Source organism: Uloborus diversus, chromosome 1 (genome assembly GCF_026930045.1).
Source record: "Uloborus diversus isolate 005 chromosome 1, Udiv.v.3.1, whole genome shotgun sequence".
Lineage (NCBI taxonomy): Eukaryota > Metazoa > Arthropoda > Arachnida > Araneae > Uloboridae > Uloborus > Uloborus diversus.
This window is the reverse complement of record NC_072731.1, coordinates 139,545,440-139,563,404: the sequence shown is the minus strand read 5'-3', so window position 1 is coordinate 139,563,404 and position 17,965 is coordinate 139,545,440. Positions and strand designations below refer to the sequence as shown.

At 32.8% G+C, this 17,965-nt stretch overlaps 1 protein-coding gene across 1 annotated transcript in view; it reads right to left on the bottom strand.

Moving 5' to 3' along the window:
* Positions 1 to 17,965, bottom strand: part of LOC129232483 (ataxin-2-like protein) — a 75,209-nt gene that overhangs the window by 34,237 nt on the left and 23,007 nt on the right. Inside the window, exons 5-7 of the mRNA XM_054866633.1 lie at positions 16,858 to 17,037; positions 7,811 to 7,860; positions 1,630 to 1,842 (exon numbers count right to left, since the gene is read on the bottom strand). Coding sequence (XP_054722608.1) covers positions 1,630 to 1,842; positions 7,811 to 7,860; positions 16,858 to 17,037 — 443 coding nt within the window. The remainder of the gene's footprint in view (positions 1 to 1,629; positions 1,843 to 7,810; positions 7,861 to 16,857; positions 17,038 to 17,965) is intronic.

Below are 17,965 nucleotides of genomic sequence, written 5' to 3'. Positions count from 1 at the left end.
ACACCTATGATAGAAAAGAAAAACTAACTTTATTCAAAATCAATAGTTGGTAGAGCTTCCACGAGAGGCAATTACAGAATGAACCCTCAGGGGAATACTTTCCACAAGTCTTTGTATGACAGCTAAGGGTATTTTCTTCCACTTAGCTTAGAGAAGACAAAGAAAGTTCCTTCACCGAAAATGAACGGGGAATGCACCCCTGAATTGGGCGATGCAACTCGTCTCAGAGGTTCTCGATAGGGTTCAGGTCTGGGCTCTGGGCAGGCCAGTCTATTCAATGAACTCCATTGGCACCATACCAAGCTTTGGTTAACGTCGAAACATGACAACTGGCATTGTCGTCCTGAAAGTAACAGGGGTTCAACCCGTAAAACTGCCACAACATAGGAAGCACAATGTCATCCAAAATAGTGCAGTAGGCATCGGAGTTGAGCTTACCATGAATGGGGACCAAGGGTCCCAGCTCATACCAAGAGAAACACCCCCAGACCATAATTCCACCTCCGCTGAACTTCACTTTTGGCACAATGCATTCTGGCAGGAGACGTTCTCCAGGTAGACGGCAGACCCAGACCCTGCCATCCGAACGGTAAAGGGTGAACCTTGATTCGTTACTCCAAAGAACCTGTTTCCACTGATCTACAGTCCAATTTCGATGTGCTTTGCACCACATTAACCAAGCAGCGCGGTTAGACTTTGAGATCAAAGGCTAATGGGCAGCAGCCGACCATGAAAACCAAGCAGATGTACTTCCTTACGGATGGTATTATATGAAACAATACTCCCGGATGCCTGTTGAAACTTCTCACAGATGAGGGCCATCGTTTGGGTGCTGTTCTTCCAAATTTCTCAGGAACAGCACTCGTCGGTCTCTATCTCCCAGTTTCCTTGGTCTGCCGACTCGGGGCACATTCCGACAATGACAGCTCACCCTCCACTTCTTAATCACATAGGCCACTGTTGATTTTGGATACTTCAGATTGCAAGTAACGTCCCTTAAGGATCGGCCACATTTGTGATACCCGATAGTTATACCTTTCTCGAAATCAGAGAGCTCCGAACTGCGAGGCATCTTGCATGCGACTAAAGTCGATGCTGTTTCCTACACGATATATACCGGCGGAGGCCGTGACGTACCTTAGGACTGCTGATATCAACATTTGCATAGGTGTCCAAATACTTATTGGTAGTTAGTGTATAGTAGAATTCATTACAAATAGTGTGTCGTATGTCAATTGACACCATCAGAAGTTGTGACCTGAAACACAATGCCCTAGATCTGTTACTGTAGACAACAAGCAAAATTAAGAGGGCATGACATATAAGAAAAAAGACTTTTAGAACATTACAATTTAACAAAAAAAATGTTTTTAGTTGTTAAGAGAGCATTGTTTTTTTTTTTGAAGAAAAAAAATATATATGTACAAAGAAGGCTTTAAACCTTGTTTGTACTTTGGGGGAGGGGGTAATGAATGGTCAATCTCCTTTAAACAACCCCTTTAACTCTACCCATGGTTAAAACAAGGTCATAAAATCAATTAAAAAAAAAAAACAGAAGAAAGGTTGAAATAACATTGCATAAAATATTTAATTGCTTTTTCAGCAACAGGAATTAAAAATAAAACTCACAGGTGTAAACAACTTTGCATTAGGATTAAAAACAAATTCTTTTGCATTTGGATTTAAGGTGGAGTTCTTAACAACATTTGCACATTTTTCTTCTGCTTCTTTATCTAGTTTAACTTGTTCTATTTTGCTGGTGAGTAGAAATTGTTCTGATTTTATATCAGTGCTTTGAAAATCATCTCTACATTCACTTGGTTCTTTATTTTCTTCTGTTAACTGTAATAAATAAAGTTGGATTTACAAAAAATATCTACTAGAAAAATTAAATGCATAAGTTCAAACACAATTTTAAAGTTTTTTGAAATATACTGAGATACCAACTCTGTGGGATGGCTCTCAGAAGTCAATGCACAGACATTTGCGACAATATTAGGAATCGTGCATGAAGTGTTAGTAATGGTTTCTGAACTTTTGTTGTTAGAGTATTAAAAAGAAATTCATTCAAAAATTATCCTTCAATAAATAATCTTGGAAATTTTATTTTCTGCAACAAAGAATTAATAACACAGGGTTCATACTCTATTTGGATGAAAAAATTCCATGTCTTTTACAGGACTTTTTCATGACTTCATGAAAATTTTCATGATCTTATTACATGAAGAAAATAGTACTATTCAATATCAAACTTGCCTTTTTTTTTTTTTGGAAATGAGCATTAGCAAAACTTGCTATGTGAATATTTGAACGCCACTACCTGATTGAAAAAATATCAGTGTACACCTAAAAAACTGAATAATTCTTACCTGTTTTCATCACATCAGTTTAAGTTAAGTAAAACTACAGTGAATGATGCTTAAATGTCTACTATTTTTTTATAAATAGGAAGAATGATAATGATTGGGGAAAAAGTTGAATGAAACACTACTAAGTTTCAATAAACTTGCTTCAAAATTTGCTTTTAGTGTCAACTTGACAATTTTTTGGTTCTTTAAAATAAAGCCACATTCTTTAGTAAATTCATGTTTCTAAACCAGATATTTATTTTAAAAAAATAAAAATAAAAACACTTCATAATAAATAAATCATTTGATTTACATGTACTTGTTTACTTATTTGTACATTTTCAAATGCATATAAATTAATAGGTTCAGAAATTCCAGAACATGTTTGAATAATGACACTGAATGTACCAGTGGATTGCATGGATTAGTTTTGCGGGCTGTATATTAGGCACTACTGTTTTTGAGCATTAGAATTCCCCTATTTCTGTATTTTATCGCCTGACTAAAGATTAACCAAAACCTTCAACAAATTGAGATAAACACTGATAAATTTTAAAATAAAGATTTAGGAGTGATGGAAACGAACTTGGATGCAATGTTTTTTGAGATTGTTCAATTTTTCAGTTTAAATAGCCTTCATGGCGCAATACTAAATCACTCAAGATTTCTAATGCTCTTTTTAGCTACTGTTACTTTTTCCCAGAACATTTTTCCATGACTGAAAATAAATTTCCATGACTTAGGTTAAAAAATTTCAATTTTCCACGACTTTTCCAGGTCTGAAATTTGCTTATTTTTCCCATGACTTTCCAGGATTTGCATGACCCGTACGAACCCTGATAACATTAACATAATTACTACTTTTCTTAGAACATATATATGGGTCATTCTCCAGAAAACTTAATTTTTGAACACAAATATTTTCAATTTTGAAACCTTTTGTTTTCTTCTTTTTTTTCCCATTCTTATATGAAAGTGTTACCTACTAGAAGTAACCATAAACAATGGCCCCGCTAAGTTGTAATTATTTTACTCATTAATAAGAAAAATTAAAAAATGGCTTGTTCACGGAAATAAAAAAAAGAAAAAAACTTTTAATATTTAAAAATCAAGGCCAATTTAATATCAAAGTAGCAATTTTGTTAGTTGTGCAGACAGCTATTTTAATGATTAGTGGTAATATAATATTAAGCTCTCTTAATTAAAGTATGGCTTAATTAGTAGTTTCAAATGTATGTTGAAAAATAGTATTTAGTAAATTTGAGTATATACTGGCAATTTATAATTTTGGTAGAATGCCTATTATTGATGTTCCCCTCCATCAGTTATTTTCACCTCAGAAATAATAACATTGATAAGGTCTGTCACGGAGGTCAGGATCTTTCCATTAATATAGGCCTAATAGATACATTTTTCATGGACGTTGCCACAATAGGCACATGTTAAGCATATGAAAACCTGCTCACTTCTTTTTTTACATTAATTTACATCACTGAAATTTAAGTTCATGAAGGTGAGAAGTCAGAGTAACCACACTAAGATTTTACAGCAAAATCTATCTTCTTGTTTTTCGACAAAAATCTCACAACTTCAACTAGGGCTGAAAATAAACAAGGGGGCTCCCTTGCATCATGAAAAATAAAATTTGATGTCATTACTACCACATGTTGATGAGGAATGGCATTTTGTGTTTAGTTAAAGGAGGTATGAATTTGTGTGATATGATTGCTCATCCTTCTAAAACGAACTAAAACACAATATTAAAAAATTAAATATACTTAAATAATTAGTAGTTGAGACACTTGTGAAAGGAATAATAATTAAATAAGTATATACTTTTAATTGAACAAGTTATTAAGCAACAAAAACAGTCACACAAGGTGTGTGACCACGCCACAGAGGTGAGAATTCACATGTTAAGAACCAAAAATATACTAAAATAAAAATTATCGTTAAAATACTGTTTCAGGATTAAATAGATACATTTTTGATGAAATTAAAAATCATTGTTAAATGAATTGTTCGTAAAAGTTTTTTCTGTAAAGGGCATGTGACAAAAAGTCACTTTTTGAAGAATGACCCATATGAAACAAAAGAAACTTCCCAACATCAATTTTAAATAGCATTTTGATGAAATTATACATTATTCAAAATTATTGAATCAATAAATATGTTTTCCCAACTATTTTCGTTTACATCTCTCACTGCAATGTTAAAGAACATACACAAAAAAATTTCTTTAAATTGAAATGAGTGTTAGATATTTATTTAAAAATAACCTGAAACCCTAAATTTCATTAAATGATTACAAGTGTTGATATTAATATTCACTTCATGGAAGTTCTACTTATGCTTTCTACAGTTCTCAAATCAAAAATTCAATTTCTGGATAAACTCTGCGGAATCTGGAGTTTTTGGCATCAATGAATATAAAAAGCTTCAAACAAAATAACGCAATTATGGAGGTAAATGCTTGAAAATCATCCCTACCCCAAAGATTGCTGAACAGTAGAACTCAAAATGACATCTACACATAAAGGAGGCATTTATTTTTAGGAGGCACTGATGCGGGATGTATAAAATCATGAATTATTATTTTTTATTCATTAAATCTATGAAATACTACGCAAAAAATGCTTTTGGAGTTGGTGGACATAGAGGTCATAAATGTCAAAATTTTCCAATTTCCCTCCATTTATATCATTAGTGGTGTTCGTACAGGGTATACTCCCTATACGTCGTATACTCTCAAACATTTTTTAGACATATAGCATACACCCTCAAGCATCAAAAATTTACATATTATGACATGTTATGTATATGATCGCATACACATATTGTGGGTAATGGATTACTGGGAGTATATCCTAAGAAAAATTGATGGGAACATCTCTCACTGTATAGCATATATTCAACATTCTTCTCCACACTTATCTTAAATGAATTTTTCCAAAAACGTTTATGTCTTGAATTTTGGTTGCACTGTCATTTTCGAATTTGATACCCAGTTATCGTTATCAATAGCAGAACTTGGGGACTTTTTTCGAAAGTCAACCATCATACTGTCTGACCACGGATTGCATGGAAAGGCAAACATCCAGTTAACAGGCGGAACTGGACAAATCTGTTTAGGGATGTCAGCATTTGCAGATGTATGTTAGCCTCTAAATTAAGCAAAGTATCATTCATATGAGCGGAACACGCACATCAAATTTTTACTTTTCTCCCTCATTCAGATAGACTCGTCGTAACTGGACGTTTGCCAATTACATACAATCTGTGGTTTGAACAGTCGTCTCCATGCTTTGTGGGGTATACCAGGGGTCTGTCCAGAATTTTTCACAGGGTCCGTTTTTTGTGAAAAATCAAATAATTTTGTGAAAAATGAATTAATTTTAGGAAAAATCAAATAAATTCGCAAAAAAAAAAATTGTTAAACCGAAATTTTAGAATTTAGAGATGGCACAAACTGCATCAATTAAACTTAAAGTTGGGTGTTTTCCTCTTCTATGTTGAGAAAATCATTCTGAGGTGTTTTTCTGATATTTGGCGGGAGGGGGGGGGGGGCATCGCTCTCTCAAGTATCAATATTTATCTACCATTCCACATTATGTTAAATTATACGAGAAATATTTCTGTGCAGTATTTAAAATAATTGTAACGAAAAAATAAATAAAATAAAATTCAGAATAGGGTTTAGCATTTAACTTTTTGACCCAAGACACTCTTAAAAAGCACAAAATTTCGTTTAAAACTTATAAATTCCGTGATTTTAACAAAAATAAAAAGATATTTTAATTGTTTACCTCTTAACAAAGCGTAATAATCATCAAAAATTCGAAAAATCGGATTCCCATAGCGGATGCAAACAGATCGCAATTCTCAAAGTGAAAGCAGCAAAAGTATAAAAACGGCTTGTAAAAGAAATATTTTTGATAAAATTATTTTTAAATTGCATTTTAGAGTCCTATGATAAACATTTCATTAATATTTGTGGACACAGTTGACGTAAAAAAAAATTAAAAAATAAACCCTTTAGTCAGCATTTTAATTTTTGACTCATAACAGAAAATGGAATTTTGCTTTAAAAACTTGAAAAGAGAGTTCTAACAGAAATAAAGAGACTTTTCACTTATTTGCATCCTAATGAAGCGAAGCTAGCTTGAAAAAAGAACAAAATATGATTCTCATATTGGATGTTAAAAGATTGCATTTTTCAAAATGTAGACATCTAAAGAAAAAAACGGTAATTAAAAGAGTTTATTTAAAGTTAATCATTCTTGTTAGCATTGAAAAATCAAAACCCATATAATTTTCTCCCAAAATAACAATTAAACATCGCACCGCACCGTAAAAACGCAAATATTGACAAGCTGGTAAAATGATGAGAATATTTTCTAATCAAGTCATTATAAAGGTTCAACGCCAGACGCTAAGTGGTGATAATTTTGAAGTTGGTAACCCTATCTGAAGCGATCATATTTTTTCCCCACCCATATCAGCCCATATCCTCCCTTTCCCCTATCCTTTTGCAGTTCTAAGTTCATTTCACTGATATATATTAATATTGTTTATTAAATCATGAGCGGGGAGAAAAGAGCTTACCAATGCCTTTTCAGAAAAGTTTACATCAACACCGCTGCTAATTAGATATGATAAAACAAACAACCATTATATTTATTAGGCAGTAGCAATTATTTATCCCTTGCAGGAGCATTGCAAGAGTGCCGATTTTTGTTTTCTTCAAAATTAGTCGATTTTGTATAAGCTGATCCCTCTAATTTGACTTAAAAAAAGGTTCCAAAAAAATATCATACAAAAAATTCCAAAAAATATTCATACACAGAAATATGCGTTACTTTGCTTTCAGATTTGCTCTTTCAATAAACAATTTGAGAAAGATCCGATCTTGTTTATCAGAATTTTGTGAAGGGTCCGTTTTGTTTGATCAGGATTTTGTGAAAAGTCCGTTTTGGTTGATCGGATTTTTGTGAAGGGTCCGTTAACGGACCCAAATATCCTCTGGCCAGACCCCCTCTATACAGCCCAGGGAAAACTATTTGCACAAGGAGCAAGCTGTCCAGGAACTCTATCTACTCAGCAGAAACTGGGGGGAAAGGAGGTATTTTTGAACAGTGAAAAAATTTCCTGAATTTCGAGTCATCGGATGTTATTTTATTGTGTTCCATGGGATATGCCGCTTAATACTGACAACAGAGTTTAATGAAAAATTTACAATAGCCCTTTTAATGAGACTGGGACCCAGTTTCAATTCATAAATATTGAGTTTCTTATTTAAAGCTTTTTGCTGCTAAAAAATCCAATTTAAAAATAAAAGAAAAATATGAGGAAAATTGAAATTTCATAAAAACATTTTGTTGTTTGAAAATACTAAAAAAAAAAAGGAAATTACAATGTATACCAAAGGTAACAATCAGATAAAATTGACAAAGCACAAATACCTTAAAGTTTGAACTAAATTTTTTGAATTCTTCAATTTCATCATTGCGACCTATAGAACAAAATGTACATTCATCAACAATTTTTTTAAAAAAATCTGAAAAAAGAAATAATAAAATAACAGCCATTACTAAAATCCATTACATTTCACAAAGAAAAATTTTTATGGCAGCAGCAAAATTGAGGAAATAAAAAGCCTTAAAAGTATCTAAAGACTTTAGTAAACATCCGTTAAACTTAATGAGTTAACAAAAAGTGTCGAGTCGAAAATAAAGAGTGAAAGAGACAAAATCTGCTGAGAAAGAAAACTAATTTTCAACACATAAAATATTTTCCATTACATTTCTATATTGAAAATATTTAATTTCATTTTTCTTTTTTTTTCCAATTCTTTACATTTTTTAAATTTTCATGAAGTTACAACTATAAATCTTTTAAACTTTTTTCACCTATTGATATGTCAGTCACTACTTACAGCCTGAGTAAAAACTTTAAGCACAGTAAAAAAGTTTTGAGAAAACGGAAAAATGAAATTGAAATGATTTTATTATTACTAAATTATTAATTATTAATGTTCATTTGTAAGAAATAACGCAATAGACAGGTTTTGTGAAGTATGCAACTACCAGAAAAAGTTACATATTCAAAGTTAGTATTTCAGCCTGAGTAAAAACTTTAAGGACGCTAGTATTTTCTAAATGCTACATGTACATTTACTGTAATAAATATCACAGCAGTTAATAAGAATGTGAAAACCTTTCAGATTGTAACTTTTTCATTAATTTCTTCGAAGTTTTGGCACTCTTTGTGAAGATGTGGAATGGTAAATTGTTATCTGGTCATGAATGAGGGCAGACTGAAGCTTTTTCTTCAACGGAGATGAGTAGCTGTACTATTGCGAAAAAATAAGAAGATCGAAGACTGCAGTCAATAATTTTTTTAAATTGAAAGACAATTATTGTAAAAGGAATACAAATACAAATACAAATGTGACGACCAGCAACAGGCTCTGGGCCCAGCTAGGCTGGTCCTAGTCAATTAATTAGTCCCCAATGAAGATCAATGGCCCTCTTAAAGCTATCCACTCCCTTGCTCATTACCGCCTCTTCCGGTAAGCTATTCCAAGTGCCCACGACCCTGCTAAAGTAGTAGTTTTTCCTGATTTCCAAATTAGCCTGAGATTTAAATAGCTTAAAACAATGACCCCTTGTCCTGCTTTCCCCGCAAAAATTTAATCCATTTACATCTTTCATTTTGATAAATTTAAATAACTGAATCATGTCCCCTCTGACTCTCCTTTGCTCCAGGCTATACATGTTAAGCCTATTAAGTCTGGTATCATAATCTAAATCGGAGAGTCCCCTTACTAATTTAGTTACCCTTCTTTGAACCCTTTCCAATACAAAAATATCTTTCTTCAGATAAGGCGACCAAAACTGAACAGCATACTCCAAATGAGGTCTTACTAAACTCCTATATAAAGGCAGAAGAACTTTCTTAGATTTGTTTGAAATAGATCTATTGATGAACCCAAGCATTTTGTTGGCTTTGTTACTAGCAATACTGCACTGTTGACTAAACTTGAAGTCCTGATTTATAAAGACACCCAGATCCATAACATTTTCTGCCTGATTTATGACTGAACCCTGTAAACGATATCTCATACGCTTATTTCCATGACCTAAGTGTAGCACTTGACATTTCCCTACATTAACTGCCATACCCCATTTATCTGCCCACTTAGTAATATGATCTAAATCCTCTTGCAGCTGTTTTACTTGTTCTTCATTATCGACAATCCCCATAACTTTTACATCGTCAGCAAAACAATTCATGCTTCCAGAAATATTTTCATTGATGTCATTCATAAATATAATAAACAAAAGAGGCCCTAAAACTGATCCCTGAGGAACCCCACTTAAAACATCACTCCAATTAGAATGATTTCCTCTCACAACTACTCTTTGCTTCCTACCAGTAAGCCAATTTCTAACCCAAAGTAAAGTTTTTCCTCCTATTCCAATGTCAGCTAACTTGCTGAGAAGAGCAACATGCGGCACCCTGTCAAAAGCTTTTTGAAAATCAATATAAACAACATCCACACATTTTTTGTTATCTAAAGCTGAGGTAACCTTGTCGTAGAAATGCAATAAATTAGTAGTACAGCATTTACCTTTCCTGAAACCATACTGCAAACTAGTCAACAGACTATTAGTCTCTAAGAACATCATGATCTTAATTTTGATAAGTTTCGAAAATCTTACAAATCGCCGAAGTCAAACTTACAGGTCTATAATTCCCAGCAATACCTTTAGACCCCTTCTTGAAGAGTGGCGTTATGTTAGCCAGCTTCCAGTCCTCTGGCACCGTCCCCGAGTTATAAGAAGCATTGAAAATATTCAAAATAACATCCACTAATTCCTCTGCACATTCAACTAAAATTTTTGGATAAATATTATCTGGTCCCGGAGCTTTAGTTGCTTTAATCTTTTTCAAATGAAATAAAACCTCCTCCCTGGAAAATACAAAATCCTCAAGCTGTATAATAGCTTGTGTCTTGTTAGTGTCAACTGTTGAGATACAGTTATCGTTAAACACACTGGAAAAAAAGTTATTTAGAACATTTGCAATATCCCTATCGTTATGGATTAAAAACGATTGCCGGTGGAAGACCTAGAGCTTTGTCCTCAAGTTATAAAAGAAGAGTTTACAAACTTCCATCAACTGGAAAGTACTCAACCGGGAAACTTATTCAGACGACAGGCTTAAATGTTTGTCAAAAGACGATACATAACACAATTAGAAGGTGTGAAAGTTTTATTCGTGAAGTAAAATTGGCTAAGCATCAGTTATTGAATCAGCACAAAATAGAGCGTTTGAACTTTAGCCAGAAAGTCATGACCTAGGATAACCAATGGACTTCCATTTAAACACAAAAATATCTCCTCTAACATTGGTAGAGGATGTTGTTGTACCATTAAGCTAGGTTTACTGTTACCGAGTGGTCTGCACGTAGACGTATTGACCCATCTGATTTTACGATTGGTACTACTGGCGTTGCCCATTCTGTTGTCTCTACCTTTTCAATGATTCTTTCCCTTTCTAATCTGTCAATTTCTTGTTTAACGCAATCTTTCAAAGTGAACGGAACAGGTCTTGACCGACAAAATTTTGGCGTAACATCTGATTTAAATTCCAATTTGACCTCAGTCATCTAACAATTTAGAAAGACTAACATTTGTTTCTACTTTGCATTTTTTTGTTGAATTCCAATTTAATTTAATTTTATAGAACCACATTCGCAACCAAAAATTGTACTTAAATTTTCCTTTACAATGCACAAATTTAATGCATTATACGTAATCTCATTATAAGTAACCTATACCGTTACATAACCCATTGGAAAAATTCTATCCCCTTTGTACGTTTTGAAAATTAATTTGGTAGGCTGAATTTTCTTCTTAGAAATTTTTCAAAAATTCTTCAGGGACATTATTGATACACCTCCTCTGCTATCAACTTCAAAAGATACCCAATGACCTTCTGTTTGAACTTTTAAATATGCTTTTCCCAAATGGCCAATTTTATCACATACATTACATTTATTAGTCTTAAACTTACATTCATCCTTTGAATGATTCATTCAATTACATTGCGTGACAGTTGACTCATAGCTTTGAACTCAGCCTTTTGTTAATATTTGTTCTTCCCGAATTGCTTCGCTTTTTTCTCCACTCCCATCTCATGGACATTCACCGCTTTATCCAAAAGCTCGGAAGCACCCTTTAGGACCTTTTCCATGGCCAAGGCAATTTTTTGTGTACCCTTTAAATTAGTGTGATCTTCCTCAAATATCCTGTTTAGGATAGCTTTATCTCGCAAACCACTTACAGAAACATCTCTCAGCATAACATTAAGCATTCCGTTGCCATAACAACATGGAACTGAGAGGGATCGTAACTCTGCCAAATACTCGTTTACTGTTTCCCCCTCCCGTTGCTTGCGATTTAAGAACAAATGCCTGCTTGGAATTATTAGTGGTTTCAGATTTAAATGGTCTTTGAGAATACTTTTTAAACAATCAAAATCTTTATCTGATGGGTTATCTGGAGCAAGCCGATTCTTTAACAAAGTATACATTTTAGAGGATAAATCTGAAATGAAAGCTAACCCATGTTTTTCGTCCCAAACATTTTGTACCTTCAAATGTGCTTCAAAGCGTTCAAGGAACAAATCAAAATTTTCCTGACCTTCTTCAAATTTTTCAAAATGGACTGAAACTTTAGAACTTCCATTTGGTTTCGTTTCTGGCGTAACTGCCAATCTTTCCAATAATAACTTGCTTTGTTCAATTAATGATTGAACGAACTCTTCCATGATAAATTTAATCAAAATATAGGATTACTAAACTTTTACCTTGGCTGATTTTGGGTTTTACCCTAATCCATAAGATTTTTCAAAAGCACATCGGGAATTTCGAAATAGAACTTCATTACTTCACAGGTTCTTATAAACATCTCGTCGCCAACTGTACTGTATTTGTCCTTCGATGATCCATCATTTGTTGATGTGAACAAGAGTTCAGATGAGGCATGTATAGAACAGGACTAATTACACTATTAACATCTTAAGAACATCACATTTATACACATACACGCAGCTATTTACATTACGGAATGCCCCCCCCCCCCCCCAAGATCACCGTTGCAGTTCCAGTTAATCCGTTCCCCCATTTCTTGCGATGCTGATTACCGTTAAATTCTCAATACACGACATCATCTCTTCAAAACTGTCATCATCGCTTTCTAAATAGCGATCACCGGAATTAGACAGTCCAATAACCATTTTTGCTCATGTATAACCAGGCTGCAGTTTATGCTTTGAGCCTTAGAAGTTTTTTCATTCACTCAGTTCCAAATGAACTTTGTCTCATTTAAGACCAGTAGCTCCTCATATTTATTGCTAGATTATTGAAACATAATTTCTGAATTTAAATCATTGTCAATGTTAACATGTTTCCAGGTCTAGACTTAACGATTCAAATGTGACCTACTGCCTGAAATTGAGCTGAAAAGTAGGGTCCTCTAAGCACCCTCTCCAACAGCTACCTCTTTTTACTCACAAGAAAAGAAAGAAAATTGCTTTCTAGATAAGATTAATTCATTTGAACGAGAAACTTTAGGACAAAAAAGTCAAGAAAATGAATATTAAAACTAAAAGTTGATTGAGTAGGCTCTATTTAACAACGCTCTATTTAACGATTTTCTCTAGTTAAAGACGGCTTTTCACGGTCCCCGATGCTCCACTGTAGTTTTAAAAACACTCTATTTAAGGACGAATTTTTGTAGTCCCTTGAAAGTCATTAAACAGGGAGTCAACTGTATTTCTCTAGAAATGTAAAGGGGCACTGAGCTTGTATCCCAAAAAGGGCAACATGAGCTTTGGAGGGGCATTTAGAGCTTTGGAGGGGCATTTAGGCTAATCAAAAGGACACACTGAGCCTAGACCCCCCCCCCCCCTCTCCTCAAAAAAAAAAAAAAATGCTGAATTCACCAATAAAAACTGAAATCCTATTACAAGAAATTAGAGGGGCCCACATTTTTTTTTTTTTTTTTAATGGTGGGAATGGGAATTTTGTTGTAATGGAATTCAAGCACCATAATGCAAATTAAATCAGGACTGAAAATTTATTCCATGGAGACAGGTCAGGGTTCACGGTTATTGACATTTTCTTTTAGTTTTAGCTTTGGCTTAATCTTTGTCCAATGGAATTCTTTCTTTCTGGGTTTACTGTACCTGAGAAAAAGCGCTTGGCCTTTGCTTGCATTCCTATTGGTTAATTATCGGTTTATAATTTTCTCATTGGTGTTTGGCTAATACGATATTTTTATCTTTTAAGCTGCATGCTTATCTGCTCTTGGCTTTTGTCGGATGTCTTTTCATCCATGAGCTCATTACTTTTTGCATTGAAAAAGGCGTTCCCTGTAATGCCGAAACACGTTTCTGCTGTAATTGGCAATTTGTGCTTTTTGACATTGTTTTTTCTTACTTCATATTGAAAGTGCCTAATTAAATACTAAACATTGGTCAGAAAAAAAAAGAAAATATGTTATGACTGTTCAACGACTCATGCATATTTTTTTATTCTGAATCATGCAACTGTGTAGAGAAGAAAAATGAGTAAAAGAGCTAATGATAAATTAACTCTACTAAAAATTGATAAAGATGTAAAATGAAATATTAGATATAAGTAATGAAAGAAAACTTAATTTTAATTCTATATATTGTACTAATAGTATAAGAAAATAAAGAGCAATTTGAGGATGCATTTACTATTTTGAAGACTTTAGCTTGTGCTGATTGAAAATATCAGATATATATCAAAATATCCAATATATATCAAAATATCGGATATTTTCGATATTTTCGAACCTTGAGACAGGTTATTTCGTTGTATTGGAAATTTGTTGTAATGAAATTTCACTGTATACTCATTTCTATTAATTTTAATAAAAGATTTCATTTTAAAAATCTTTTCTGTTTTTTTTCGTATCTTTCTTGCATACTTCCATCTAAAAAACAATATAAACCCATTGCAGTGTTAAGTGCTGTCAAGAAAACGTGCAGTCCACGTATTCTGTTTATAATATTCTGAAAAACATTGGACTACTAGCAACTAGGTCATATAGCATCCATATATTTCCCGGAACAAAATGTCAGCACAAGGCCAAAAATCAAGCATTTTTTAAAGAGTAGCTTTACACTTTTTATCCCCCCCCCCTCCATCGACTCCCAATGCTACCACTGAACAGGACCCTTTAAGATAGCATTCACAGTGAAATCAATGGCAAAAGAAAGAACGTTCACCTCTTGAATTCTTTTCAAAACAAATGAGACCATTCTATCCTGTACTTTTAATTATGAAATAAAATTTAGGGTCTAAATTGCCACAATTGTTGCTAATAATACAAACGCAAATTTCACATGAAATTCAAGTTGTAATGATCACGTGAGATTTACAGCAATCATGTATAGGTTGTGGACTTACCACCCCGTACAAATTGAAATTTAAATTAAACAATAAAACTTAAAATTATGATACACAGCCTAAGTTAAAAATTAAGCGCAATCCTTAATACCTTTCTCTTTATGGGAAAAGAAAACAAAAAACTCTTTTTACCTAAGCTATATGTATATCTGTTTGCACCTGTATATTCTCCATTAAAATTTAACCCTTTAAAATACAGTGGACTCCCTCTATCTGAACGCTCTCTAATGTGAGCACCCTGATATTCTGAACACATTTTTATGGTCTTGGTGAAACCCCATAGACTTAACAAAGGCTGACCTCCCTGTACTCTGAACACCCTATAATATGAACACCCCAGTATTATGAACACTATTTTCAATCCCCTTCAATTATTACCTCTCTATATATTGAACACGTTCACAATCGGTACTCAAGAATTCCTATGAATCTAATTAGAAAGTCTAAAATACATTCACGTTTTATTACTGGTTGAATGTACTAAAGAGAAAATGGATAGAAGAAGAAGAAAAATTATTTTCCTGGATATTACTGCATCACAGGAAATCATTCAGCTGAGCAATATGAGCCAGAAGTTTTCGCCACTGAACTATATTTCAAGAATCCAACTATTGTATCAAGTTGTTTTCAAGACCTTTAAAGTATGATTACCTTTAAGCGAAATGCGGCTGCGAATCGCCCAGAAACATTTTCCCTTGGTTGATAGAACATAGCTTGCATGTGGATGCACAATGCAAAAACATATTAAAAATAACCTTTTTTCAGATATTGTACCGATAGCTGTATTGTAAATTTTATTGTTGAATGCTATGTTAAACTTATAAAACTAAAAATGAAACAAACAAATGCAAGAGTTTAGATCCTACCGAGTTGAATTAGACATTGTACTAGCCATCAATCCAAAATTCAACACTTCTAATCTCAGTTACTGGTATAATTCACCAGGTAAAGTACTGAACATAGTTCACTAACACAATAGAATACATGTACATGCATTATCTAGTCTCCCTCTATAGTGAACACCCCCATAATCTGAACACTTTTGTTTGGTCCTATGAGTGTTCAGAATAGAGAGAGTTCACTGTATTGTAAAGAATCAGAATCTGATACGAGCTATGAAAATTAAAGCAATTACTAACACTATTTTAGAAAAACTCTTCTTTTTTGTAAAAAAAAAACCTTTGAAGTGTTTAGAATTTAGTTATAAATATTTATAAAAATAAAAATATTTCATATAATTAATCTGCATAGCATAATTATGAATTATGCATTTAATCTGCATAGCATAATTATGAATTATGCATTTAAGAATTACACATAAATTTTAAAAAAGGAAAATAGAAAATTGATAATTTTGGAAATATAAGTTAAAACTAATTTAAGTTCTGACTATATTATTCCTATATTCTCTAATTTTGGAAATATAAGTTAAAACTAATTTAAGCTAATTCAGACATAAATTTCTTAGAACTTCAGCTCTAAGGGAGAAAGTATAGATGAGGCTAATGTAGAAAATTTGTTTTTTTTTTTCTTTTCAAAAGATCGGGTTTGCACAACAAAAATTCCCTTGATTAAAATCGACTTAATATAAAGTCTATTTTCATCTTACGAAATATTTTGAGCTTTTAAAATAAAATACACATTTCTTTATATTATGGTACTGTACAGAAGTGAATTCAATTAAACACAAGTAAACATGCTTGAGGACTATGCAAACAGGATTTTAGAAACAAACATACAAAAATTCAAATTAAAAAAAAAAATCTTTACATCCGATGATTCAATGATGCAAATCTCTCAATTAATTCCTTCATTATTCAGTGTCTAATAATGAAGATTAATAAAACATTACTTTTGAGTAGGAAAATTTTTGTTAATATAACACACAAAAAAAAAGTTTAAGGTAATTTAGTTGAAAAAAAAGATATTTTCAAAAACTACTATACCATAGTAAAAAGAAAACATGGGATGGACCAAAAAATCCTTAAATAATATAAATACCTTTTTGTTTTGCTAATTTTCTCTCATTTTCACGTCTCTTTTCTATTCTTGGAGGTAATGTTTGTGATGATGCCGGACATAAAACATGTGGCTTCGTAGGACCAGACAAAATAGGCACATTTTCAAAAACTGGAGTAGAAACACAGGATGTTTTACTGATTTTTTTATTGACAGAATCATCTGTAAACAGTACAAATACATTATCCTGTACAGTTTTCAGCTATATGAATATCAAAATATGGTAATTAAATGAACTTGTTTTCATGGCTTACCACCTTTACACAGAGGTGCTTGCAGTACCTGATGAAATTTTCCCGAGGGAAAACATACCAGGAAAAGTTTTTTTTTTTTTTTTGGAGTCAATTCCTGCATTGGTTAGCATGACTGAACTCTGGCTTAACTATTATCCGTTAACTTGGCAAAGTTAAAACGTTCACCAAGTTTTAAAGACGACAGACGCTATCAGCTTGTAAGAGCATTTATTTGAGCAATAAATCAAGTACAAAAGTCATAATTTTGGTCCAAAATGTAAAAATGCACTGGTGGCTTCTGAATGAACTTAGCTAAATTAAAATTAAAGGATATCGCACAGCATCTAAGCTGACCTCAAACTTTAGAGATCATAAATAAAATTATGCATCACTAAACCACTAACTAATCAAAGATCTATCTTAAAATGTTAAAAAATTATGACTCTAGATATTGACAGAGAGGTGCTGCATTGTCTGTCTCATAATAATTTCACTGAATAACATCAAGGAAAGCAACTGATAAGAATAATCACATAGACTTAAATCATATATTTAAATCTAAAATACAACAGCCAGACCACCATTTATACTTAAAGAAAGAATATCGATAGATAGAATTTGTAGAATTCTGATAAAACCTTTTCAAAATGCCAGAAAACCAGCTTTTTGTTGGAACCCTAGCCCTTGTAGCCAGTTCAATAAAAAACTAAATGTACATATGTTTTCTATTGGTGTGTGTGTGTGTATATATACATGTATATCACACTTCCAGTGATATAGGGCCACAACTTAAAACCAACTAGTTTTACAAGAGGAGCAATATAGAACATTTAACCCATATTTTCACAATTTGATTT